This window comes from Quercus lobata, chromosome 2, assembly GCF_001633185.2.
Source record: "Quercus lobata isolate SW786 chromosome 2, ValleyOak3.0 Primary Assembly, whole genome shotgun sequence".
NCBI classification, from domain to species: domain Eukaryota; kingdom Viridiplantae; phylum Streptophyta; class Magnoliopsida; order Fagales; family Fagaceae; genus Quercus; species Quercus lobata.
In genome coordinates, this window is record NC_044905.1 from 30,865,068 (window position 1) to 30,892,784 (window position 27,717).

Consider the following 27,717-nt stretch of genomic DNA (forward strand, 5'->3'; position numbering starts at 1 on the left):
TACAACGGTCGTATAGACCTTGTGGAGCACGTAAGTCATTTCAACCAGAGAATGACTGTACACTCCAAAAATGAGACCTTGATACGCAAGGTATTTCCATCCAGCTTGGGGCCTGTGGCGATGAGGTGGTTTGATGGTCTAGGTGTAAGTTCTATTAACTCCTTCAAGGAGCTCACACAAGCGTTTGGGTCTCATTTCATTACATGTAGTAGGGTTCCTCGGCCTTTAGATTCTCTATTGTCCATGTCCATGCGAGAAGATGAGACCTTGAAAACGTACTCGGACATGTACTGGGAGATGTTTAATAAGATTGATGGGGATTTTAATGATATGGCTATAAGAACATTCAAGGTCAGACTACCCACTAAGCATGATTTGAGAAAATCCTTGACCAAGAAGCTGATAAGGAGTGTTCGTCGGCTTATGGATCGCATTAATGAGTATAAGCGGATCGAGGAAGACCAACAGTAAGGTAAGGGGAAGGGTAAGGTTATCCCTCAAGAAATGAGGGATTTTAGGCCGAACAGATACAACAATAACAGACCTTGTAGGGATTTTGCGAGACAATCTAGATCTGCGGTTCCTTAGGTGATTAACACTGTGTTCCGAGAACCAGTGCATCAAGTCTTGGAGAAGATCAAGAATAAGTCATATTTCAAATGACCAAACAAAATGGGAGGAGATCCCTCGAGGCGTAACCAGAGCCTCCATTGCCAATACCACTAGGAGCGGGGACATACCATTGAAGACTGTAGAACTCTGTGGAATCATCTGGAGTAATTAGTCAGAGAAAAAAGGTTACACCAGTTTTTGTATCGGCCCAACGGACAAGGAGACCAATCAAGGTCAGGGGCTCAGGGGAATGCTTCTTCAAGGCCCCCATTAGGTACAATTAATGTCATCTTTGTTGCACCTGGGAGGACTGGTTCTTGTAGGGGTGTGCAAAAAACTGAGGAACCGAAAAAACCGCTTCAAACCGTCCGAAATCGAACCGAAATTTTGGTTCGGTTTCGTTTCGATTTTATAATGTAAAAAACCAAAAAGTTCGGTTTGGTTTTCAATGGCAAATTTTAATACACCAAACCAACCGAACCGAACCGAAATATATTATTATATTATATTTTATATTAAATATATAATATTTTGTAAATATTTGACTGACTGAGACTCTGACTCTTTGAGATCAAGTAGATACGCTTTGGCTATTCTAAAAAAAAAAAGATATGCTTTGGCTGGTAGCTTTGTGTTGGGCAGTGGGCATCCATCACTTCATTTTAAAACAATTCAGTGATTCACAATTGGGTAGTGGGCCTCCATCATTTCATTTCAAAATTCAAATGATCCGGCTAGCTTATCTTTTTAAACATAGCATTTTAAAACCCATTAGATTAATCACCTATAATTAAACTAAGTAAATATCTAATTAAACTGAAACTAATTAGAGTATAAAATCAAAAGGTTGGAAAACCCTACCCTACGTACCCCACATTTTTCAGATTTCACTCTCACACTTTCCTCTCTCTCACGTTCAAACTTCTCACTTCAGACAACCTCCACTCCACAATCCCTACCTTTCACCGTTTCACGCTAAATCTCCCTCTGCCGCCGCCCTTTCCGTGCTGGCTTGATCATCGACTTCTCATCTCACAGTGAGTCTTTGTTTTGAAAATCTCGATACCTTCTGACCCTCTATTTATTTTGTGTTTTAGGTTTTGAAAATAGTGAATCTCTATTTTGTAGTAACAACATAAGATCAAGATGTTTATTTTTTCAAGTTTTAATGTTTTATATGCAAATAAAGTTAGGGTTTTGAAAAAATCGATAACCCATGTGCTTGGCTGCTTGTGCTAGTTGGTTTCTTTATTAAAGTTAACTATTTGCCTTTGTGTTCTGATATATAAAGTTGGCTGCTTTTTTATTTATTTATTGTTGATATATTTTTGTTTATTGTTGTTGACATGCTGTGAATCTGTGACTGTGATGTTGAGTTGTTATTTTCTTATTGATATTACAGATTTTAAAATCAATAACCTCGTGTGCTTAACTATGATGTTGGTGTATTTGTTAATAATTGACTATGTTGTTATGGAATTTGTTTATTATTGCCTTGATGTTGATGTGTTTATTATTATCTTATTGAGGTGTTTATTGTCGGCTTGTTGCTGTATACTAGAGTCCTTCTCATTCCTTTTTTTTTTCTTTTCTTTTTCTGTTGCTAGCTTTTATTGTGTTATTGTTACTGTATTTTTTTTTTTTTTTAAATTCTAAACTAGACTCATTTTGGCGTTAAATTTTTATTTTTTATTTTTTACTTTTATAGTTGCTAACTTATTGTGTTTTATTTTATATTGTAGATGAATGAAACAATAGAAATCCCAGAGGGTCAACACAATGAAGTGAGTCAAGGGGCAACCAATGTGCATGAAGACAAAGGCAAACCCCCACTCCCACCAAGTGCAGGTAACACTAGTAAAAAAAGATCTATTGTTCGGGGTCATTTCACTGTTATTGAAGGGGGGGGGGGGAGGGAAACTTAGGGCAGCTTGTAACTACTGTAATACAACCTATGCTTGTAACACTAAGTTAAATGGCACTACAACCATGAGAAATCACATACAATCACAATGTTTGAAATATCCTTATAGGGAAGACAAAAAAGAGCAATCAACCCTAGCATTCAAACCTAAAGAAGAAGAAGAAAGTAGTGGTAAACTTGTGCCTTGGGTGTTTAATTTTGAGGAATGTAAGAAAGCATTGGGAGAGATGATTATTCTAGATGTGTTGTCTTTTAGGTTTGTGAAGGGTTTTGGTTTTAGGAAGTTTATGTCTGTTACCCAACTTAGGTTCAATCCAATCCCTTGCTGCATAACAATTGCCAAAACTTGCTTTAGGGTGTTTTTAGATGAGAAACAAAAGCTGAAAGAAGCCCTAAGAGAGCAGCAGGTCTGCCATACCACAGATGCATGGACATCCGTTCAAAATTTGAACTACATGTGTCTCACTGCCCATTTTATAGATAGTGATTGGAAAATACAAAAGATGATTCTTAGTTTTTGTTTAGTGGAAAATCACAAGAGTGAAACACTTGGGAAGGCGGTTGAGATGTGTTTACTTGATTGGGGGATAGGCAAGATTCTAACTATTACAGTTGATAATGCTGCCTTTAATAGTGGACTGATTTCTTTTATTCAAAAAAAGACTAAGCATAGGAATGCAACAATTTTAGGGCATAAATACTTGCAGGTGAGGTGTAGTGCTCATATCTTGAACTTGATTGTTCGTGAAGGGTTAGTTGAAATGAATGAGACAATAGTGAAGGTGAGGAAATCTGTGCGATATGTGAGATCATCTCCACAAAGACAAAGCACATTTAAGTTATGTGCGGAGAAGGAGAAAGTTGACTTTAAAAATCAGTTGTGCTTAGATGTGCCCACTAGATGGAACTATACCTATATTATGTTGGAGAAGGCCGAGAAGTATCAAAAGGCTTTTGAGAGATTGGAGGAAGATGATCCAAATTTTCTTATAACAATTAGGGAGGAGGCAAAGGAAGAAGGAAATGATAGACATGAGGTTGCTTGGGAAATGGATGATGTGGATTGGGAAAAGATTAGGATCTTTTCAAAATTTCTTAAAATTTTCTATGATGCAACCTTGCGGTTTTCGGGTGCTAATTATGTCACTAGCAATTCTTTCTTTTAGGAGCTCATGTCAATTCATGACACAATTGAGTTGGATCATGAAAAAGATAGTTATTTGTTGAGAAAAATGGTTGATTACATGAAGAACAAATTTGAAAAGTATTGGGGGAACTTTGATAATATGAATCACTTGTTATATGTAGGGTTAGTTCTTGATCCTCGATACAAGTTAAGGTATCTTGATTACTGTTTTTGTACTTTGTATAAGAGGCAAAAGGCTATTGATATAGCAGGAAGAGTAAAGGCTGTTTTGGAGGATTTGTATAAATCTTATACTCAAAATCAAGTGGGGAGTAGTAGTGCTAGTGCTGCTGCATAAGCCCAATGCCAAAAACCAAGTGGATCAATGGAGGGAGATGATTCTAGCGTGGTTGATGCGAAGGCAATGAGGATGATGGGATTTAAGAAGCACTTGAAGGGTATTGATTCTTCAAATACCAAATCAGAGGTTGATAAATACTTATTAGAAAGTTGTGAAGATGTCTTTGATGATAATTTTGATATTTTGGCTTGGTGGAAGGTTAATTCCCCACGATACTGTGTGCTTTCAAGAGTTGCACGACATGTTCTTGCATTTCCGGTATCCACTGTGGCCTCAGAATTTGCCTTTAGTACGGCTAGTCATGTCCTTTATCCCTTCCGGAGTTCATTATCTCCACTTATGGTGGAAGCCTTCATTTGTGGTCAAAACTAGCTTCGTCCTTCATCTGCTCCAATCTGCCTTCGTGCTGCCATGGATGATGTTGAGGAGTTTGAAAAGCTTGATGGAGGTATAACTATTATTTGTTATATTAAAAAAATATGACTTTCTATTTCTTTATTTATTAAAAAAAATTATGCATGTCTATTATTATTAAAAAAAAAAACTGAATGTCTTGGATTCTTGGCATATTTATTGTTTTATTATACATTCTGCATGTCTACTTCTTTCTTTATTAAAAAAAAAAAAAAAAAAAAAAAAACTAAATGTCTTGGATTCTTGGCATATTTATTGTACAAGTGACTTTTATGTTTTTTTTTTTTTTTTTTTCATTTTTTGTTTGCAGAATTTGTGAGTGGTGCTGCATTAATATCGGAACTAGGCATGTCCACACCAACACCTATTGAAGTTGATGGTTGAAGATTGCTCTTTGCTCTTTGGACGGGTGGTATTGATCATGACATAGGGTTTTGTTAGTTTCTATTTTGACAACAACTTGACATATTGATATGTACACTTTTTGTTATTAGACACTAGTAGACAGTGGCCTATGTATAGATATGAGCTTTTATTTTGAGCTTTGACAGTGGCATATACATAATACATAGACAATATATGATATTTTGCAATAGGCAATGACATATAACCAATTTATTTTGAGTCTTTAGCCAAATATTAAATATGGATAGTATATGTTGACATTGACATTGACATTGACATATGGCCAATTTATTTTGAGTCTTTAGCTATAATGCTATCATGTAGGTATTGACATATGGACAATATGTGGACATTGACATATTACTAATGAAGTAATGAAATCTGCACTAGTTATTTTATTTTGACTTGTACAATTTATTTTTTTAATCTTGTTTGTATTTTATGGGTGCTTGTAACAAGTTACAGATTAGTTTGAGGCTTTGAGCACTAGAGCAATTTTTTGCTCTAGATTATTTCTGGACTTATGAATCTGTGTTGACAGGTTATGCTTGTGCAAATGTATTGTTGACAAGTTATATCATGTTAACAAGTTATTTTTGGATTTATGAATATGTGATGTGTATTTTAATGAGTATGATAGAAGCTCAAAAGCAGGTTATGAATTTATGATAGGTTGTGATTTATGAATCTACTATGTGTTGTATTTTTGGATTTATGAATCTATAATAGGTTGTGATTTTTTTTGATGAATTTGCTATAATGTGTACTTCTGGATTTATGTTGAGCAAAAGCAAATTATGAAAAATGTAAAATGCAAAGCAGGTTGTGATTTTTTCTTGTTTGTAAAATGCTTTATGTAAGGACACAATTCTCTGGCGGCCTAATAAGGATGTTGGGCTCGCGCATGAAAGATCCCTCACAATATGATTTGTAGAGAGTGGGCTTGAAAAGCTAGCCGTTGGTCACGGGGCGGTGCCCGGTCCTGGTTTTAGAGGAATTCGTGTAGAAAAAGGATTTGGGCTTGAACGTTTAAGCCCTACGGCATCGCATCCTATGGGATGGGCCTCCTCGGACTTGATCCGAGGACCATTAGGGTCTTACCCCGGTTACCCGACGATGGGTTTTTTCTATAATCTCCGGTGTTGTTGAGATGTTCTCCCCAGATCGTCTCCCTTTTTTTGGAGGTGGAATGGGAGTCCCCCTTTCGATTTACTTACTTTCTTCTTTTATACTCATCTGCATTAACTGTCCTCCGTCCACGTGTAGGGTCAATCTTTACAAGACTGATATTTGTCCCATCAGTCTAATCCCAGAATTGTTGGGGATGGTTGATAAGGCTGCAGAGTACGACTCTGTCAGGTGCAGAGTCTTATCTGGAAGGGTAGTAAGGATAACTTCCCCCAAGATATTTTGGATCTCCTTACAAATTCGTTCCTATACCAGTTTTACCCTTTTATTCCGGTGGGACTCTGGATCTGCCGAGGACTGAACTGTCCTCGGCTGCCTCCCAAAACTGTTTTGTACTCTGTATTGTAGAGCTTGGGCCACAGCTCTCCTCGGCTTGGGCCTTCGGATTTTCCAAGAGCAACTGGGCCTGGCCCTTAAATTATTGGGCCCCATAATAGCCCCTCAAAACCCTGCTACCCGACTTCTTGGTTGGAAAGGAGGGTTTTGGTAAACCCGGGCCTTCAGTATGGCTTTATTTAATTCAGCCCTGCATTTAATGTGGGTGGTTTTCCACCTGTCCAGGAAACTCGCCGGTTTACCAGGTATTCCCTTTAATCCGTTCGTAATCTACTCCTGCCGTTTGGCTGTCCAAGATGCGCCTTTTTTCTTCGGCTTTTCTTCATTCTATTGTATCTTTTTTCTTTTCACTTGCATAGTTAGTTGTAATGTAAGCTTGTTTTAGCTTTTCACTGTACACTGTACTGTTCATTTGTCTTAATAAAAGATAAGTTCATTTCTTTACACATGCTTTTCTTCTCTGCAACAACTACTTTGCGCATGAATATTAAATGTAAGCTTGGCCTTAATAATATTCCGGGCAGAAAAATGCCTTAACGCAGATTCCTACCAGTTTAAACTCACAAATATTATCGAGTATAATAAGGGTAAGCCTTAATAAATTAAACTCTTGGAACTAACCGGGATAACCGCTGAGTGCTGCGCGATGCATGCTAGACCAACGTCCGAGAGGGTGGCCGAGTAGCGAGGGACTTTGATTGTGTTTTTGGGTAATATATTGCACTATATCACATCGATCCCTTTGGTGTTGGGGATCCGAGGGTAGACTGGGGGATCCGTGCAGTTTTAGGGATCAACCCTACTGTTAACGGGGAGTTCTTCTCGGATGGATTTTAATGTTCAAGTAACAGTTTTTCTTTTTTGTACTTGGTTTCCCCATAGGCTTGAGTCTGAGGACCATGCAAGGCCTTGGTTCTGTCCAAAACTTGTGATTTTTTCTTTTTTGTACTTGGTTTCCCCATAGGCTCGAGTCCGAGGACCATGCAAGGCCTTGGTTCTGTCCAAAACTTGTAAAATTTCTTTTATGTACTTGGTTTCCCCATAGGCTCGAGTCCGAGGACCATGCAAGGCCTTGGTTCTGTCCAAAACTTGTAAAATTTCTTTTATGTACTTGGTTTCCCCATAGGCTCGAGTCCGAGGACCATGCAAGGCCTTGGTTCTGTCCAAAACTTGTAAAATTTCTTTTATTCGGTTTACTTTTCGACCATAAGCCCCTATACCAGGGCGGGGAAAGTTGGCTTGAGGCCGGAAGCCCCTAGAGATGCCCTCGCCCTCGGCACTGTAAGGCGTAGCCCCTAGCAGAAGCTTATGCCGGAGCAACAACTGTATGTCGCCAGAGTCGGAGGAAGCCCCAGGAATTTCTGCTTGCTAGAGAGCTGACTCCACCGCCACTTGCGCCAACGCGCAAGCCTTCCCACAGACGGCGCCAATTGTAAGGACACAATTCTCTGGCGGCCCAATAAAGATGTTGGGCTCGCGCATGAAAGATCCCTCACAATATGATTTGTAGAGAGTGGGCTTGAAAAGCTAGCCGTTGGTCACAGGGCGGTGCCCGGTCCTGGTTTTAGAGGAATTCGTGTAGAAAAAGGATTTGGGCTTAAACGGAATTCGTGTAGAAAAAGGATTTGGGCTTGAAAGTTTAATCCCAAATCCTTTTTCTACACGAATTCCTCTAAAACCAGGACCGGGCACCACCCCGTGACCAACGGCTAGCTTTTCAAGCCCACTCTCTACAAATCATATTGTGAGGGATCTTTCATGCGTGAGCCCAACATCTTTATTGGGCCGCCAGAGAATTGTGTCCTTACAATTGGCGCCGTCTGTGGGAAGGCTTGCGCGTTGGCGCAAGTGGCGGTGGAGTCAGCTCTCTAGCAAGCAGAAATTCCTGGGGCTTCCTCCGACTCTGGCGACATACAGTTGTTGCTCCGGCATAAGCTTCTGCTAGGGGCTACGCCTTACAGTGCCAAGGGCGAGGCATCTCTAGGGGCTTCCGGCCTCAAGCCAACTTTCCCCGCCCTGGTATAGGGGCTTATGGTCGAAAAGTAAACCGAATAAAAGAAATTTTACAAGTTTTGGACAGAACCAAGGCCTTGCATGGTCCTCGGACTCGAGCCTATGGGGAAACCAAGTACATAAAAGAAATTTTACAAGTTTTGGACAGAACCAAGGCCTTGCATGGTCCTCGGACTCGAGCCTATGGGGAAACCAAGTACAAAAAAGAAAAAATCACAAGTTTTGGACAGAACCAAGGCCTTGCATGGTCCTCAGACTCAAGCCTATGGGGAAACCAAGTACAAAAAAGAAAAACTGTTACTTGAACATTAAAATCCATCCGAGAAGAACTCCCCGTTAACAGTAGGGTTGATCCCTAAAACTGCACGGATCCCCCAGTCTACCCTCGGATCCCCAACACCAAAGGGATCGATGTGATATAGTGCAATATATTACCCAAAAACACAATCAAAGTCCCTCGCTACTCGGCCACCCTCTCGGACGTTGGTCTAGCATGCATCGCGCAGCACTCAGCGGTTATCCCGGTTAGTTCCAAGAGTTTAATTTATTAAGGCTTACCCTTGTTATACTCGATAATATTTGTGAGTTTAAACTGGTAGGAATCTGCGTTAAGGCATTTTTCTGCCCGGAATATTATTAAGGCCAAGCTTACATTTAATATTCATGCGCAAAGTAGTTGTTGCAGAGAAGAAAAGCATGTGTAAAGAAATGAACTTATCTTTTATTAAGACAAATGAACAGTACAGTGTACAGTGAAAAGCTAAAACAAGCTTACATTACAACTAACTATGCAAGTGAAAAGAAAAAAGATACAATAGAATGAAGAAAAGCCGAAGAAAAAAGGCGCATCTTGGACAGCCAAACGGCAGGAGTAGATTACGAACGGATTAAAGGGAATACCTGGTAAACCGGCGAGTTTCCTGGACAGGTGGAAAACCACCCACATTAAATGCAGGGCTGAATTAAATAAAGCCATACTGAAGGCCCGGGTTTACCAAAACCCTCCTTTCCAACCAAGAAGTCGGGTAGCAGGGTTTTGAGGGGCTATTATGGGGCCCAATAATTTAAGGGCCAGGCCCAGTTGCTCTTGGAAAATCCGAAGGCCCAAGCCGAGGAGAGCTGTGGCCCAAGCTCTACAATACAGAGTACAAAACAGTTTTGGGAGGCAGCCGAGGACAGTTCAGTCCTCGGCAGATCCAGAGTCCCACCGGAATAAAAGGGTAAAACTGGTATAGGAACGAATTTGTAAGGAGATCCAAAATATCTTGGGGGAAGTTATCCTTACTACCCTTCCAGATAAGACTCTGCACCTGACAGAGTCGTACTCTGCAGCCTTATCAACCATCCCCAACAATTCTGGGATTAGACTGATGGGACAAATATCAGTCTTGTAAAGATTGACCCTACACGTGGACGGAGGACAGTTAATGCAGATGAGTATAAAAGAAGAAAGTAAGTAAATCGAAAGGGGGACTCCCATTCCACCTCCAAAAAAAGGGAGACGATCTGGGGAGAACATCTCAACAACACCGGAGATTATAGAAAAAACCCATCGTCGGGTAACCGGGGTAAGACCCTAATGGTCCTCGGATCAAGTCCGAGGAGGCCCATCCCATAGGATGCGATGCCGTAGGGCTTAAACGTTCAAGCCCAAATCCTTTTTCTACACGAATTCCTCTAAAACCAGGACCGGGCACCGCCCCGTGACCAACGGCTAGCTTTTCAAGCCCACTCTCTACAAATCATATTGTGAGGGATCTTTCATGCGCGAGCCCAACATCCTTATTGGGCCGCCAGAGAATTATGTCCTTACACTTTATGTATGTGTAAAAAGGCCCAAAAAATGGCCAAAATAGAAAAGGCCCAAATCTAGGCCCAAAGGGCCAAAACAGAAAGCTAAAAAAGGCCTAAAGATGGCCATTGCCAAAATAGAGACGGCCCAAATCTGGGCCACAACTGGTTCCTAACAAAGGCCAAAAACAGATTTCTAAAAAAGACTCAATTAAAGCATAAAAGGGCCATAAAACAAGAGGCTTGAATACTGCCTTTAAAAAAAAAAAAAGCCCAAACATAAAATTTTTGGGAAAAAAACCAAAGGCCCAACTGGCCCAAACTCTAGGCCCAAAAATCGGAATCGATTGGAAAACCAACCGAAACTGACAGTTTTTCAACTTTTTCGGTCGGTTTCGGTTGATAATTTTACAAACCGAAAATTTCGGTTTCGGTTGGCTAGATAAAAAAAAAAAAACGACCGAACCGAATTGGTTACAGCTCTAGTAGCTCGGCTATTAGCCGAAGAGTCTAATTCTAAGCCGAAGAGGGTTAGAGTGGAGATCCGACTGGCATTGAGTTTTTCGGATGAAGACAAGATGGAAACCATCCAGCCACACGATGATGATTTGGTGGTTACCCTCAGAATAAGAGGGTATGATGTGAAGATGGTGATGGTAAACCAGGGCAATGGTGCGGAGATTTTGTACCCTAATTTGTATAGAGGGCTGAACTTAAAGTCTGAGGATCTGACAGCTTATGATTCACCTTTGGTGAGATTTGATGGGAAAGTTTTCATCCTAAGGGGTTACATTAGGTTGCTCGTATAGGCAGGGTCAAAGGTGGTTGAAGCGGACTTCATTGTAGTGGATGCATACTCTCCCTACACGGCCATTGTGGCCAGACCTTGGCTTCATGCCCTAGGAGCTGTCTCTTCTACTCTACATTTGAAAGTGAAGTATCCATCAGGGGACCGGGTTGAAGAGCTTGCGGGGAGTTAGTCCATGGCTAGGCAATGCCTCGTGGCTGCAATTATGCATCAGCCTGCAGCTGAGTCCTTGGCCTTTGCTGAGGGGGGTTTATAGCACTCAAAGTCCCTGGTGTTACCTGTTGATGGGCCAGCCGAGGAGGCGAAATGTGAGGATTTAGAGAAAATTATTGTAGGTGATGACCCAGAGAAGTTTTTTCAGGTTGGGGCTCAGCTACCTCTTCAGGAGAAAGAAGAGCTAGTAGAGTTTCTCAGGAGGAATGTTGACGTGTTCGCATGGAATGCTTACGAAGCTCCGGGGGTAGTCCAAGCTTCATCTGTCATCATTTGAACGTCAATCCATCTGCTACCCCTAGAAAGCAACCACCTCGACGCTCATTTAAGGATCATTCTAACGCTGTCAAAGACGAGGTGATGAAGCTTAAATAGGCTGGGGCTATTAAAAAAGTGTTCTACCCTGAATGGTTGGCCAATATTGTGGTTGTGAAGAAGAAAAATGGAAAGTGGCAGATATGCGTGGACTTCACAGATTTGAACAAGGCCTACCCAAAAGAACCTTTCCATATGCCTCAGATAGACCAGTTAGTGAATGCCACTGTAGGTCATCGTCAGATGAGCTTTTTGGATGCCTTTCAAGGCTACCACCAGATACCTTTAGCCTTGGAAGATCAGGAGAAAATAGCTTTTGTCACTCCTATTGGAAATTACAATTATAATGTGATTCCTTTTGGATTGAAAAATGTAGGATCTACCTACCAGAGGATGATGACTAGGATATTTGAACCACAACTGGGCAAGAATATTGAAGTATATATAGACAACATGGTGGTCAAGAGTAAGTTGGAATCTGAGCACGTTAATGACCTCGGGAATATCTTTGAGATCTTGAGAAGGCATAAGCTATGACTCAATGCTTCTAAGTGTTCTTTTGGGGTCGGATTAGGGAAGTTTCTGGGGTACATGGTTATACACCGCGGAATTGAAGTTAACCCTGACCAGATTAAAGCAATCAATAATCTGCAGCTACCTCGGAATCCCAAAGAAGTCTAGAAGCTAACAAGGATGACCGCTGCTCTAAATCGATTCATCTCTCAGTCAGCAGATAGGTGTAGACCTTTCTTCCAATTTTTGAATAAGTGGAGGGGATTTGAATGGACCGAGGAATGTGTCCTAGCCTTCCAGTAGTTGAAGGAATATCTTTCTCAGCCACTAGCCACCCATTATGTCCAAACCTGAGGTGGAGGAGATTTTGTTTGCCTATATTGTTGTGGTTTCCAATGCGGTAAGCTTGGTACTTGTACGGGTTGATAGTGGTATATAAAGGCCGGTCTATTATGTGAGCAAGTCATTGCATGCGATTAAGGTCCGTTACTTACCCCTGGAGAAGGCCATTTTGGCAATTGTGCATGCTACACGCAAGCTCCCCCACTACTTCCAATCACACATAGTTGTTGTCCTGACCTAGCTTTTGCTTAGATCTCTACTTCGGAGCGCTGATTACACAGGAAGGATTACCAAGTGGGGTACGATCCTAGGGGCTTTTGATATTAAGTACATGCCTCGCACCTCTATTAAGGGCTAGGTCCTTGCCGATCTGGTGGCCGAGTTTGTTGAAACTCCAATAGAAGAGAAAGTAGAAAAGCAGAACATGAATGGAAAATCAGTTGGTGCAATTTCTTTACAGGAACCTTTGTCTTGAAATGTATACGTTGATGGTGCTGCAAACCAAAGAAGATTTGGAGTGGGGCTAGTTTTGATATCTTTAGAGAATGTCACAATTGAGAAATCCTTGCGATCAGGCTTCTCGGCCACAAACAATGAGGTTGAATATGAAACTTTGTTGGTAGGGATGACCATGGTTTGGAAAATGGGTGGAAAAGTAGTGAAAATTTTCTCTGACTTAAGGCTGGTTGTGGGCCAAGTTCGAGGAAAGCTGGAAGCTAGAGATCTCGGAATGCAGGAGTATTTGAACCAGGTTAGATACTTGTAATCAACATTTGAGTCTTTTAATTTATCGCGAATTCCTAGAAATAGAAATACACATGCCAACTCTCTTGCCACGCTGGCAACCTCCTTGGCACAAAGTTTACCTCAGGTGATTCTTGTGGAAGACTTGTGTAAGCCTATTGAAGTAGGGAGAAACGTGGCTTACATTTATCAGATTAGGGTGGGACCTAGCTAGATAGACTCCATAGTATTATTCCTTAAGGAAGACATCTTATTTAAGAGTAAGTCCGAGGCCGATAAGGTACGAAGAAAGGCTTTTCGGTTTTGGCTGTCCAAGGACCAAAAGTTGTATAAAAGATCTTTTTCTGTACCGCATCTACTATGCAAACACCCTGAAGCAGTTGAATTACTCTTGGAAGAATTACATGAAGGGATTTGTGAAAGCCACACGGGGGGCAGATCTTTGTCTCATAGGGCCCTCACTCAAGGATATTGGTGGCCAAATATGTAGAGGCAAACACAAGAGTATGTGAAGACAAACACAAGAGTATGTGAAGAAGTGTGACCAATGCCAAAGATTTGCACCAAAAATTCACCAACCAGAGGTGTCCTTAATCATCTATCCAACTCTTGGCCATTTGCTTAATGAGACTTGGACATTGTAGGTCCTTTCCCTAGGCCAGCGGGGAATAGGAAATATTTGTTGCTCGGTATAGAATACTTCACCAAGTGGGTTGAAGTTAAACCATTAGTGAATATCAGGGATGTGGATGCCAAGAGATTCGTATGGAAAAGTATTGTCACTCAGTTTGGAATCCTTCACACCCTCATCTAGGACAATGGACTTCAGTTTGATAGCAAAGTTTTCAGGAGATATTACTGTAACCTGGGCATAACGAATAGATATTCCACCCCGGCATATCCCCAAGGGAATGGATAGGCTGAAGTCGTCAATAAGGTCATAGTGAGTGGGCTTAAAAAGAGGTTAGACGACGTGAAGGGAAAATGGGTGGAAGAGTTGTCACACGTCCTTTGGACATACCAGACTACACCTCGTAGGTCCATTGGGGAGATTTCCTTTTCAATGACTTATGGAGTCAAGGCTGTTATTCCTCTGGAGATTGGATTCCTAACACTAAGAACAAGTTCTTTCACTTCGAGAAACAATGATGAGCTATTAGGAAGGAGCCTAGACTTAATTGAAGAGCGAAGAGAAAATGCCATGGTCCAGTTAGCCTATTATCAGCACAAGCTCAAACAAGGGTACAATGCCAACGTGAAGCTAAGGCCACTGGCACCTGGAGACTTAGTGTTAAGAAAGGTTCTAGGTACTGCAAAGAATCCAGTATGGGGAAAGTTAGGGCCTAATTGGGAAGGGCCATATCGCATCACCTCGGTGGCTCGAATAGGTGTGTATCATCTTGAAGACCTAGATGAAAATGTTGTACTACGTCCTTAGAATGTAAATAACCTGAAAAATGTATTATTATTAATGAAAGTTTTTCTCGTCACATTCTCGTTTATTACATTATCTATTGAGCTCCATATTATTGTTACTCTAAGTATCAAACAGAACCTTGACCATGCCTGACTCCTCGAACCACATATCTTGGGTCAATTGATATGTTAAGTTACTTTTCTAAGTATTAAACAGAATATTAGTTATGCCTGGTTCCTTGGACCACATACTTTGGGTAAATTAATACTTAATGGCATCTTTTTAAGTATCAAACAGAACCTTAATCATGCTTGACTCCTCAGACCACATACCTTAGGTAAATTGATATGTTAAGTTACTTTTTTGAGTATTAAACAGAACCTTAACTATGCCTGATTCCTTGGACCACATACTTTGGGTAAATTAATACTTAATGACATCTTTCTGAGTATTAAACAGAACTTTAGCTATGCTTGGTTCCTCGAACCACATACTTTGGGTAAATTAATACTTAATGGCATCTTTCTGAGTATCAAATAGAAGCTTGGTCATGCCTGGCTCCTTGAACCACATACCTTGGGTAAATTGATATGTTAAATTACTTCTTTGAGTATTAAACAAAACCTTAGCTATGTCTAGTTCCTCGGATCACATACTTTGGGTAAATTAATACTTAATGACATCTTTTTGAGTATCAAACAGAATCTTGGTCATGCCTAGCTCCTCGAACCACATACCTTAGGTAAATTGATATGTTAAATTACTTCTCTGAGTATTAAATAGAACCTTAACTATGCCTGACTTCTCGGATCACATACTTTGGGTAAATTCATACTTCCTATCATTTTACCAAGTATCAGGGCAAAGACTTAGTTATTTCAAACTCCTCAGACTACATACTTAAGGTAAATTAGTGTTTCTTGTTGATTACTTGAATGCCAAAAATGGTCAGCCACTCTAAACAGCAAAAATTTTCACTGTGGTAGCAGGCTCAAATGGATGCACATGAGCATCACTTAAAGCATTTATAGACATACCTGTATTTGTTTGAGAATTAATTATCCTTCTAGTCCTTCAAACTTGCTAATGAGTGGGGACTAGAGTAAGTTAAAACCTATATGTATGCCACATTACTGTGTATGCCCTCAAAGTTAAAATTATGCTTTGCCGAGGTGATGGACTTAGTGGATTTAATTTATTTTGCTGCTAACCATATGAGATAGGATAGCTTTTCTGTTACTTATGCAGATTAATAAGAAGAGCTTTACCTCATTACTATGTTTACTGAGTGTTAGATAAGATAAAAATTATATTAACACCAGTATGAGAATCATAGGAAGAAAGAAAATATGCATAACTTTCATTAATTAAAGCCTTAAAGCAAGGCCAATTGAGTACAAAAGGGGGCAGTTTGGTTACATACTATAAAAAAAGAAAAAGAAAAAAAGAGAGAACTACATAAAAATCTACTTCTTTTTTATTACAATTTTTCCTTGGGACGGGGCCTTGGATTGCTGGACTGTAGCCTCCAAGGATCCTTGATCTGCTTCTTTACCTTTGGTAGGAATTGGAAGACTTGCAAGAACAATCTCCATCCCGGAGGCCTCTTTGTCTTTAGTAGGATCCTAGGGAGCAGCTGGGGGCATGGTGGCATCAAGGGCTACCTCTTTAGTCACCTCGGTTTCTTTTTCGTTCACGCCGGGTTGCTTGGCCACTTTTGGAGGGCTGCCAGAGGAGGGAGGGACCTTTTTAGGGCTACTCTTCTTTGGATCGGCCACCTCGGGAGGGGTGTCTGCCTTGGAGCTGCTGGAGGAAGAGGCATAAATGGCTTGAGGGTAGTAGACACTTTCTGCCTTCTTGAGTACAGTTGAAGCCTCAACCCCAGCTTGGTTGAGAGCCTCATTCCATACCCGGAGGCAATAAGTCCTGCATACCCCTGAGACCTAGGCTCTAAGGGTTTCCTTAGTCTCAATCACCCAAATATCATACCCTTGCTGATTTACCTCCTCCCTATCTTTTTCTGCCTCCCTCGTGGCTTTCTCTGCCTGATCCTTGGCCTTTTGGACCTCCTTCAATTTATTCTTTCAGAGCAAGGATCTGCTCATTGGAGGCAGCCAATTGGTCCTCGACATTATGGAGTAGCACCCTTTGGCCTTCTGCCTGCCATTCAACACTGTCCAAGGTAGCTGCAATGTTTTTTCTTTCTCTCTCCTCCTCGGTCAGCTTGACTTTAAGATCTTGGACGCTTTTTTTTAGCCATGTGGAAGGCATCCACGGCTGCTATCCTCCTCCCCTCTTCCTTCTTCATTTTTCGATGGGAATAGTTCACCATCTCCTCGGCTTTAAAGGTGGCTTGGATGGCCTGGAAAGGAAGAGAAGAACAATTAAAAAAAAAAAAAAAAAACTTACCATGGCCAGGTCCCTCTTTAATCCGAGAAGACCTTATGTTGCTTCATAGATTTGAGGTCAGCCATATCCTTGGGCAGTAGTAGGGATTGTTCCACCACGTCTGCCACGTACCCAACCATGCCCTGCTGGAAGTCTCGGATAGAGGCATTACTGAGTAAAGGAGCCCCATCCAACTCCATGCGTAGGGCCCAAGCTGGGACTGCAGCTCTATGGTCACTTCTCCGCTCTGCCTTAGTGGCTAACCTTATTTGAAGGTCTCTTTGCTGCTTAGCCCCCCCTCTGGGGCTTAACTTCGTGGGGGGAAAGGTTTTTCCCTGTCTCTGCCACTTCCTTTCCCTTCTCCTCCCGCTTCCTTTTATGGTCAGCAAGGTTGGCTTGGAGGGTTGGGGCGGGTGGAGGAGAGGGGAGCCTTGTCTGGGCCGACTTCTAGGGAGCGTCCCTCCTTAGCTGGGATTCTAGCAATTCGGTGGTAGCTGGACTAGGATGGGGAAGATTGTCCGAGATCACTAGATGAAGTGTCCGGAGATAAAGGTTGATTAAAAACCCCGAAGTCAGAGGCCTTCTCTTCCCATCCCATCACCGAGGAAAAGGAAAAAGAAGAAGAAGAAGAAGGAGAAATAGTTGAAGTCGGACACTTCAACTATTTCTCCTTCTTCTTCTTCTTCTTTTTCCTTTTTCTTGGTGATGGGATAGGAAGAGGAGGCCTCTACCTTGGGTATACCATCTGGTATGGGGTTGGTAGTGAGAACGCCTTCCGAAATTGGGTCGTAGATCAGAAATCCTAGAGCAGCAACACTGATCCATTGCAGCCGAGGATCCCTGGCTTTGATGACGCACTTAGGTGCCTGGAAACTCTTGGATATTGGAATGTAGTCCAATATCAGGTGGGCTGCCTTGAGTTGATCGTTTGTGTGGACGAACATCTCAGCCTTCAGGATCTTATCCAAACTTGCCTAGTTTACAAGGTTGAAGTTGGGAATGACAGTGTTTTTGTTTGCAAAATCATTGGGAAAGACAAAAAATATCATCAGTAAAGAACAATGCAAATTAAAGAAAATTTCATGTACAAATACAAAAAAAGAAAAAAAAGAAGAGCACAGGGGGTAACTTTAAAATAACCATCCTAAATTTAAAACTCCACCTAGTTTTTCTCTCTCGTCGGGTAGGGGAGGCCATCGTGCCATTCCCTTGACATGATCAAGAAGTCCTTTCTGAGGCCCTTGTTGGATTCAGGAAGGCATTGAATGATTCTGATCTCAAGGTACCTAGATTTTAAGAAATACCCCTGCCCTGTTAAATGATGGAGGTTGTAAACCCAATTGACATCATGGTGTGTGAGGTTTAAGCCCATCCTCTTATTAAGGGCATCTACATAACCTAAGATTCTGAATATGTTGGGTGCACACTGGGTGGGAGCTAACCTATGGGCCCTAAGGTAGTTCCTAGTAACAGTACCCATAGGGGTTGTCATCCCTCCTTCTATGAAGGCAATCATCGGGATTACTACCTCTTCCTCTTGCCTGTCTTCGTGCTATTTCCCCTTTTTACAGTACCTAATGCCTACTCCTGAAGGGATCCTATACTAAGCCCTAAAGCTCTCTATTCCCTCCTCGGAGTCTACCAAACTCTTGAATCTACCCATTTTTAGAAAGGTTTAGGAGAATTAAAATGATTGAGAGGAGAAAATGGAGCTGAGGAGAGGAAAAGTACAGAGAAAAGAAAAATATATGGAAAAACAAAGTGTAAAGATTTGTGAAGACTTACAGAAAGAAGAAAAGTATCATTGGACAGGCTTTTGGTATTTGTAAAGGCACGAGTGAGTTAGGAAAGTTGGCAGGTTCAGTGTATGTGTGCTAGAGCTAAATGAATCCTAGAGTGAGATGGGTGATTGATTTGAGTGGTATTTATATCAATGAAAAAGCTACAAGCGGGAAAATTCCCGCCCATGTTCCAGCATAATCCTCAACTGTTGGATTCGCATTGCGCCGTAGAACATGGGGGATAGGGAGCCGCAAAAATTTAATGAAGGCGTGTCTCGTATGCTGAAGTGCCAGGAGCGTGTCTTGGGTAGTTAAAAAGGCATCTACACAGGCAGAGGTGATGTATGATGAGCACAGACTAGCTAAGGTGACATCGAAATCCTCCTTTCTTCTTGAGGAGCCAAAAAAAAAAAAAAAAATCTTGAGGGATTATTGTAGGGGTATTGGGCCCAGGAGCTCTATTTTTATGTATATATTGGGCTTGAGGCCCAAGCCGAGGACGAGGGGTCATCTAAGGAGGAGTAAACATTGTCAAGAGAGCCCGTGTTAGTAAATGAAGAAGTTAGTTTTAATCATAATGGCCCAAGGGTTGGGCCGAGGATGAATGCCTCCTCGGCTAACCAAAGCTGAGGTCCGTAGAGGTGGTCTGCCGTTTAGGGGATTGTTCCAGGAAGTTCTATTGGTATGGGTAAACATTGCAGAAACAAAGGATAGATGGGAGTCCTAAAATATCTAAGGAGAAAGCTGCTACCATCGTATTAAATGCTCTGCAGTTAACTCTCTAGCCGCATTAATGTGGATGTGATATATGAACAGTGGTTTTTAGCCTTACAGTTACTACATAAAGATTTTATGAAGGTGCTGATGGGACAAGTATCAAACATCAACCATCTGGTCTGCACGTTGAGGGTAAAGATGAAAGTGGAAGAGAGTATCAAAGGAGAAGGAAGCAATGAGACAAGGGGATCGAGAAATTAGGAGCAAAAGACTGTAGCAATCAAGAATTGCATTTGTAACCAAACTTGAGAGAAATATATAAGAACTAATCTCATTGGATTGTGTTGAGGACGATTTTCTTCAGTGTAAACTTGTTTATCTTCATTATCTTGTCATCTGAATTCACTTTAGTGGTGATCTGATTCATTAAAACCCAGTTTTCCAACCCACTCTCTACAAATTCATTGTTTTGGATTTTTTTGGCCTAAGTCCATCCACCTTTTGGGCTAGGGACTCAAATCTGGTCCTTACAAGATGCATAAATTTGCATGTAAATATAAAAATGAACATAAAATTATGATTGAAAGGTTACTTGATATAAAATCAAGATAAAAATCTATTTTGTAAGTTTAAATACATGAATTTATATACAAATATAATAATTGACCTAAAATTATAAACAGGATTTAGAAGATCACTTGACATGAATAAGAAGAAATTGTATGTGTAGAACAAGCTCTTTTGATGATTTCATTGCTTGGATTGAATATAATCATTGTTTTGTAGAACAAGCTCTTTTTCAAGATGTATCTATTGCATTTTCTTAATAAAATTGCTTGTGTGTTTCATTAAAAAAAAAAAAGATCACTTGACATGAAATTGGGAAAAAAAATGAAAAGTTTTACAAGATAAAAATTATACTCTAATCTAATCTGAATGTATATGTGTGAAACTCTATTCTGAAGATTTGAATCTTAGCCCTTACCCTCACACTTGACCATCACACCAAAATTGTGCGAAAATATGAAATGCAATTAACAATACACTTGCATATGATTTATTTTGCTAGGAAGCAGAAACAATTGAACAAATAGAAAAGGCCAGCCTACCCCAAGTCCCAACGGCTTTTTCGACGGGTCGCTAAACACTTAATACCACGTCACAGCATTTCACACACTTTATTTAATACTTCTATCCATCTTTCGTCTCGTCACACTTTCACTGCTTTTATTAACTACTCGCTAACTCGTCCATTCTCAGCTACTCACTGTGTCTGTGTCTCTCAAACTCATTTATACTCTTCAAAACAATCACTTCCAGACAAACAAAACCATCTTTCTCTTCAACTTTTCTCTCTCAGTTTTTGCTTTCCATTCTTAAATAAATTATTGCTCAAACTCATAAAGACTTTGGCTTGGATCTATCTCTTTGTACCATTTCCAGATCTACCATAAATATCTCTTCTCGAATATTCTAAACCAAAATCTTCAAGTAAATTTGTGCTTTTCCTCTTGTAATCACCCTCAAAATCTCCTACAAATTAAGCAAAAAAAAAAAAAAAAACTCTTTGTTTATTATTATTGCCCTCAAGAATAGCTGAATTTTACGAAAATGCTACGGTTTTTGGTTTTGCTCTGCATTTTCTCAACCGTTTTGCCGTTATGGAATTTGGAGAAGTGTGTAGCGGCTGAGGATTTGATAACGTGCTCCGGGATAGTACCGACGAGGCACCGAAACGACAAGATCTCGATCACCGACTTCGGGGGCGTCGGTGACGGGAAAACGTTGAACACGAAGGCGTTTCGGGAAGCGATATATCGGATTCAGCACCTGAGGAGGAGAGGTGGCACGCTGCTTTACGTGCCTCCAGGGGTGTACTTAACGGAGACCTTCAATCTCACTAGTCAAATGACGCTTTATTTGGCTAGAGGTGCTGTTATCAAAGCCTCTCAGGTAAAAACTCGTTCTAAAATTTTATGCAATGATTTTCAATTACATTACTCAATTTCACACCTTAAAACATGTTTTAGCGTCGGTGCGTAATAAAACTAGAATCAGCACTACACGTGGCATGTTTTGGACACGTGTTCACATTGTATTGATTCGAATGCATTGAATCAAGTAGGTAAGGTAACTTTGGTATGAATGGTTATGTTTGGGAAGTTATTGGTTATAAATTAGTTAACATCTTTAGTAGTTTTTGAAACATGGTTAATTTTGGACCAGTTCTCTTTAAAATTTGGAAAAAAAAGATAAATAAAATGAGTTATTACATAGTTTTGTTGGTATAACACTATAACTTATAATGCAGTGTAACGTAACTTTTTTGAAGGCATTAATTGTTTTTTTTTTTGTTTTTGGTTGTGTAAGCGGGATTTGAACTTAGTCCTTTTGTTCAAGAACAAGAGATTTTACTGGATGAACTAAAAAGTAAACCCTTTTTATTTTAATGCAAATGGAGAGGATTTGATTGGGACATGTGTTGGTATAATTAGCTTCTTTTGTTAGTAAAAGAGTTAAAAGAAATGAAAAAACTACCTCAAAAAAGAAGAAGACAGTCTTCGGCCTTACTTTGGAAAAGAAATTTGGGGCTTTAGATTGGTTTAAGGAAGAGAATGGGCATAGTTGAAGATGTAATTTTTGCATGATGATTATTGTTTTGGTTGGCTTTTGTATAATACAAAAAAAAGATCATATTTTAGCCAACTAAGATCAAAATTCATTAACATTAGGTTATATAAAGTTGTGTAAAAATACATGGTTCATGTAAATTTACATTGGCATTATTAGTTTTGCATTTAGATTTTTTTTACATATCCCGAGTATAAAGGAAGAGAGTGAATATTTTGTGTAAAAATAAAAACAATTAAAAAATCAAGAAAAATTGATTAGGTTTTTATTCTAAAATATACTAAAATTTTTGCAAAAGCTTATGCAATGCTCTTAGTGAGAAAGATTTGTGTGGAATTCAAGGGGTGAGGGATTAAAGAGATTTCCATGATCTATGGTGGGTCCGGGCTTAGGTAAGAAATGAATATGGTGGGTCTATGTAGCATGTTTGCATGTGCATTACATTTACAGTGTAGAATATTAAGTTTGTTGGACAGCTAGATTTCTGGCAAGTGGTCTTGTCGTATTTGATAGTGTCACGTTAAATTAGAATATTGCTTCTTCCATATTTCCGTTGGCTTGTGAGGGATGTGTAATTGTGAATACTGTATGTTGTTTTCACTTCAACATTAAGGGCCCATTTGGATTGAGGGGGGAAGGAGGGAGAGTAGATGGGAGTAAAGTAGAGCAGGCTGTAAATAGACTAATTTTTGGTTAATTCTACTCTACTCTGATCTATTCTACTTTCCCTCTCTTCCCCTCAATCCAAATGGACCTTAAGCACAGCAGCAAACCATTGGTGACAATTGCAAATCTGTGATTTGAAATATTAATATTTAAGCCTAATTGAAAAATATAAGGATTACATTAAAATATGGCAAGATTGTTAGTCTTATTGGTAAGGACAGTGTCAATTGCCCAAAATTATGTTCTGCTCTTGCATATTTTTGTGGCTGAAAACAATGCCACCCCTGATCACCTGGGGATTGGACACCACATCTCTAGTGGATCCCATATCCTTCTGCATTTGGAGCCCTACCCGACATGGATGGACATCTTGTCCTGTCTACAGTTGTATCATGCTTTTGGGTTTTGGTAGCTCATAATGTACAGCTTTGAGTTGGGGCCATGAATCATGCACTTCCTGAGTTTTAGTTTGCCAATGCGGGTATTGAAACCTTTAATGCATATTACCAATAATAGATGGGCAAAGGCTAACCATGGCATTACCTTCCTCAAAGACATTTTTCTCTTTACTTAATTTTTTGCCCTTGCAAAACTATGTCAATTGCTTAATGAGCTTTATGGTTGCAAAAAATGACATAAGATACATTTGGAATGGTTTTTGTTTCTTGCTAGAAGGTCCTCATAGGGTACCAGTTTCTGCTTTTGGGTTTGTTCCTGGCCCTGGGTTTAATATATCAACCATTTCATTAGATGCAATGTTTAAAAAAATTCACTACCTGATTGGATTGGGTTCCTTTATTATGCTCAATAATGTGATTTCCTGTAGATACTCAGCCTTGTTATAAATTATCATTGAAAATATTTTCAATCTAATGAAGAAATGAAAAGGTAAAAGAATTAAAAGCTTTAAATGACTGCTAGTTTATTCCTTAGCCCAGCTTTAGTGAATTTTACATTGTGTTGAACTTTCTTCCTTGCTTGATGCTTCAGGATACTCAGAATTGGCCACTAATTGCTCCTTTGCCATCTTATGGAAGAGGGAGGGAGCTTCCTGGAGGAAGATATATGAGTTTTATCCATGGATATGGACTTCGTGACGTAGTAATTACTGGTGGGTATCAACAAGAACTGGTGTCATTGCTTTGGGTGGCTTATAGCATATTTTATAGATCTCTACTGTCTAATTGAGCATCTTAAATCATTTAGTAATTAATAATTGGAGCACCCTCTGTCAGACACTGACACTAGATGCTGCATACTAGAGAAAATCACATCTAAGTATGTAGCTAGAAATATACCTCATGAATGTGTAATGTTCTATTTATTTATGACTATTAGAATATGTGGCCGTTGTGCTGTTTAGTAATAAAGCACATGCTTTTAAGGTGTGAGTTTTTCTTGACATGAAGTAAATGGAAAATTTCAACCTAGAACTACAGGTTTCAATACCAAACATCGTATCTTATACTTGTCTTCTGTTTTGCTTCTTTAATGATTTTTCATAGGTGAGAATGGGACAATTGATGGCCAAGGAGATGTCTGGTGGAACATGTGGAGGCAGCGAACTCTTCAATTTACTAGACCGAGTCTCATTGAATTTATGAACTCAAGAGAAATTATCATTTCCAATGTTATTTTCCGGAATTCGCCTTTTTGGAACATTCACCCTGTCTATTGCAGGTACTAGCATTAAACTTTATTTTTGCAAATTTTTGTGTTGGAACTGAACTTCACAATATACATGTCATGTAAGTATCTTAGAGAAATTGACAATATATGGCTCATATTGTATATGGTCCCAGTCCTATCAACTGGTGGGTGAATAAGGAGATCATATTTTCAATTCTGATGTCTAAGTTAAATATTTTGTCTTAGAATGTCAAAATAAATATTAATTTGCTACATTTTTAAGCTTTATAAGGGGCTGCCTGTTCCATATGGGTCCACTTTACCTGGGTTAAATACTTTAATGCAGTCCAATAATGTGAAGTTGGCAAATTATTTTTATGGAACTTTCAGATATTCAGCGAGTTTGCCAATAAATTCAAAATTTTGAATTGAATTTACAGTTTACTGACCTGCCAAGATTCAGAACAGAGTTCTTAAATTTTAATGTTTTCATACAGCCCATTAGGTAGTCCTAGGATTGGATGGGTAGAGCTGTAATCTCATCTGGTGCCTCTTTCTTTTTTCTGCAGCAATGTTGTTATCCGCTATGTTACAATATTGGCTCCAGCTGACTCTCCCAACACTGATGGCATTGATCCAGGTAAAACAATCTTTGATGCTATGTATTTAGGCTTTCTAACCTATCTATTAATTTGTTTATTCCTAGATTTTTAGTAGATGGAGCAGATTACTTCTGCTAATCCTTCCTTACACTTGCTAGTCTTAAGATATCATAACTGTGTACAACAATAGAGGAAATCACTGATGGCTAAGATATAGATAGGTTGGTTTAATTCTGGGTTAGACCCCACAACCATTGGCTGCCCCTCCCATTGCTAAATAAGTATCTTGTGGGTGGAAGACACCACATACTTCTGGTCGTTTCATTCGAAGAGTGATGTTCAAGAAATTTTAATTCTATACATCCATAAATTTTATGATACAGATTCAAGCTCTAATGTCTGCATAGAGGACTCGTACATAGCAACCGGAGATGATCTTGTGGCAGTGAAGAGCGGGTGGGATGAATATGGAATTGCTTATGGTCGTCCTAGTTCTGGCATCACAATCCGACGGATAACAGGATCATCCCCATTTTCTGGAATTGCAATTGGAAGTGAAACCTCTGGTGGGGTGGAGAATGTCTTGGTAGAACACATAAGCCTTTTCAACACGGGAGTTGGTATCCATGTGAAGACAAACATTGGTAGAGGAGGGCTGATAAGAAACATTACAGTATCTAATGTGTATATCGAAAAAGCTCGAAAGGGGATAAAGATTGCAGGCGATGTTGGGGGTCACCCTGATGAGAGATACGATCCAAATGCTCTCCCTGTTGTCAAGGATGTCACTATTACAAATGTTTGGGGAGTGAAGGTTCTGCAAGCGGGTTTAATAAAAGGCCTGAAGAACTCCCCTTTTACAGGGATTTGCCTCTCGGACATCAACCTTCACGGTGATACTCAGGAAAAACGAAGTCCTCCTCCTTGGTCGTGCTCTGATGTTAGTGGAGCAGCTCACCAAGTAAGCCCATGGCCGTGTTCAGAGTTGTCCCCCAGCGTTCCGAGTAACTCATGTTCCAGTCACTTCTAAATTCTAATAATATTCATGTAATTTTCCAACTCAGTTGAAGTAAGTTACAATGATTTTTTTCTTTAATTTATTTTAATTTCAGAATGCAAAGCAAAGAATTGTTTCCCACAACTACTAATCCACTTCTCTGCATCTCTAACAATCTTTGTACTTAACACAGCAAACCTCTTGGCAATCACGTAACAAGATGTTCTTCATTTCACTATTAATATTTTATTTCTCGAATTTAACAATATACGCGTTTTATATATTTCTAAATCATGAAATAAATTCATTTTTCTTGAATTGTTTAAAACTAGTAGCATCTCATAACACAATCTAAACGTAGGAAAGTGTATAATACATGTATTATTATACTTACACATCCCTCAGGGATGCAAAGATTATTTACAAAAAGGATAAAACTCCCACATAAAACAGTACATAAAAACCCAAACATACATAATAAGCACATAAAATTAAAAGTAAGAGCCTCTATGATAATCAAACATAGCTAGCTTCAAAAGTGATGATTCAAAAACTTGCGGATCTTCCTCATAAACCCACCCTCATGTGTATGCTCATGCTCATGCCCATGCCCATGCTCATGCTCATGCTCGTGCTCGTGCTCGTGCTCGTGCTCGTGCTCGTGCTCGTGCTCGTGCCTGTGTTTATGCTCTCTCTCCTCGTGTTCTTCTCTGTCCCACACTTGACCCTCCACGTGGCGATGATGCCTCTTCATCTTCATCTTGGTGTCCACGTCATCATCGATATGGAACCTGGGCCCACCGTGCCCGAACCTTCTCCATTTCGCAGGGGCCTGACGCACCATTCCTCGATCGGAGCTCGAGTCCTCGTTGCCGGAGGACAAGATCATGTCGTTACCGTACGGAACCTCACGGTCATTCGTGGAATGGACTATCGGTTTTGATCCCCACTGCTTGAACTCGCGGATTTGGTCCTCGCTTTTGTCGTTGTCGTCGTGATCGTGGTGCTGGTGGTGGCGGAGGTGATGGAAGCGGTGGAAACGGCATCGGTGGCCGTGACGGAAATATAACGGGATCGGACGGCTCCTGAAGTGGCGGTCGATCGGGCGGAAGCTGATTGTCTTTAACGGAATAGAGACGGAATCGTCTGATTCTGTTGGAACCGTCAACTCGGTGACGGTGACGTCAGCTTCTTCCAATTTGGGCTGGGTTTCGTCGGTGGAGGTGGTCTCGGGTTCCAATTCCACGGCGGTGGCGGGTTCGGACTTGGATTTCTCGCTGGGTAAGAGGATCATGGTGTTGGGCACGGATCCGGGCAAGTGAAATGACACGTCTTCATTTTCCGGTAGATCTAACGGTGTAAAGGCGTGGCAGAGGGCGAACAAGAAGAAGATAACGGTTGCGGTGACGGCGAGTTTGGCCATTGTGGATGGAAATGATGGTCCTTAAGACTTTGGATGGAAAGAGAGGAAAGTTGTTTATATAGAAAAAGAGGTCAGTGCGGGCAGATAGGGCAGGTGGTTTTAAGGGAGGTTTGACTGACAAAGAAAGGGGACTCGGGCAGCGGGCAATAGGGGTAACCAACCACGTGATTGGACAAAAGGAAAGGACTTTCCGGGTAGCGCGCTAAATTTTTTGGGTTCACATTCGGAGAGCTGTTGGTTTGATTGCGTATACGACAATCCGCTTCAATTGACTTTTTGGGTAGTGCCAAATTACCTTCTGTGGGAAATTCAAAAGAAGAGAAGAAGTGGGTGGGGTGGGGGGATATGGTGAAAGTGGTAT

At 40.4% G+C, this 27,717-nt stretch overlaps 2 protein-coding genes across 4 annotated transcripts; one reads left to right on the forward strand and one right to left on the reverse strand.

The window, feature by feature from the left end:
* Positions 1 to 20,969: 20,969 nt before the first annotated feature.
* On the forward strand, positions 20,970 to 26,077 carry LOC115975307 (probable polygalacturonase). Its single transcript, XM_031096037.1, has 5 exons — positions 20,970 to 21,361; positions 23,696 to 23,816; positions 24,211 to 24,385; positions 24,904 to 24,974; positions 25,320 to 26,077. The coding sequence occupies exons 1-5, from the start codon at positions 21,020 to 21,022 to the stop codon at positions 25,964 to 25,966; spliced, it is 1,356 nt and encodes a 451-aa protein (XP_030951897.1). The 5' UTR covers positions 20,970 to 21,019; the 3' UTR covers positions 25,967 to 26,077.
* A 208-nt stretch (positions 26,078 to 26,285) lies between these two features.
* Positions 26,286 to 27,399, reverse strand: LOC115975308 (histidine-rich glycoprotein-like). Of its 3 annotated transcripts, none has more exons than XM_031096040.1 (2): positions 26,589 to 27,399; positions 26,286 to 26,558 (listed from the first exon to the last, which is right to left on the reverse strand). In XM_031096040.1, the coding sequence occupies exons 1-2, from the start codon at positions 27,354 to 27,356 to the stop codon at positions 26,466 to 26,468; spliced, it is 861 nt and encodes a 286-aa protein (XP_030951900.1). In that variant the 5' UTR covers positions 27,357 to 27,399; the 3' UTR covers positions 26,286 to 26,465. The 3 variants fall into 3 exon arrangements, with proteins under 3 accessions (XP_030951900.1, XP_030951899.1, XP_030951898.1); XM_031096039.1 differs by having other exon boundaries at positions 26,286 to 26,553; positions 26,584 to 27,399; XM_031096038.1 differs by having other exon boundaries at positions 26,286 to 27,399.
* Between the last annotated feature and the right edge of the window lie 318 nt (positions 27,400 to 27,717).

Bases quoted from the DNA above. Each gene is read 5' to 3' on its own strand.
- LOC115975307 (XM_031096037.1), top strand. From the start codon at position 21,020: ATGCTACGGTTTTTGGTTTTGCTCTGCATTTTCTCAACCGTTTTGCCG. The intron at 21,362-23,695 runs GTAAAAACTCGT...TTGATGCTTCAG, and splicing joins CTGTTATCAAAGCCTCTCAG to GATACTCAGAATTGGCCACT. The intron at 24,975-25,319 runs GTAAAACAATCT...TTTATGATACAG, and splicing joins CACTGATGGCATTGATCCAG to ATTCAAGCTCTAATGTCTGC.
- LOC115975308 (XM_031096038.1), bottom strand. From the start codon at position 27,356: ATGGCCAAACTCGCCGTCACCGCAACCGTTATCTTCTTCTTGTTCGCC.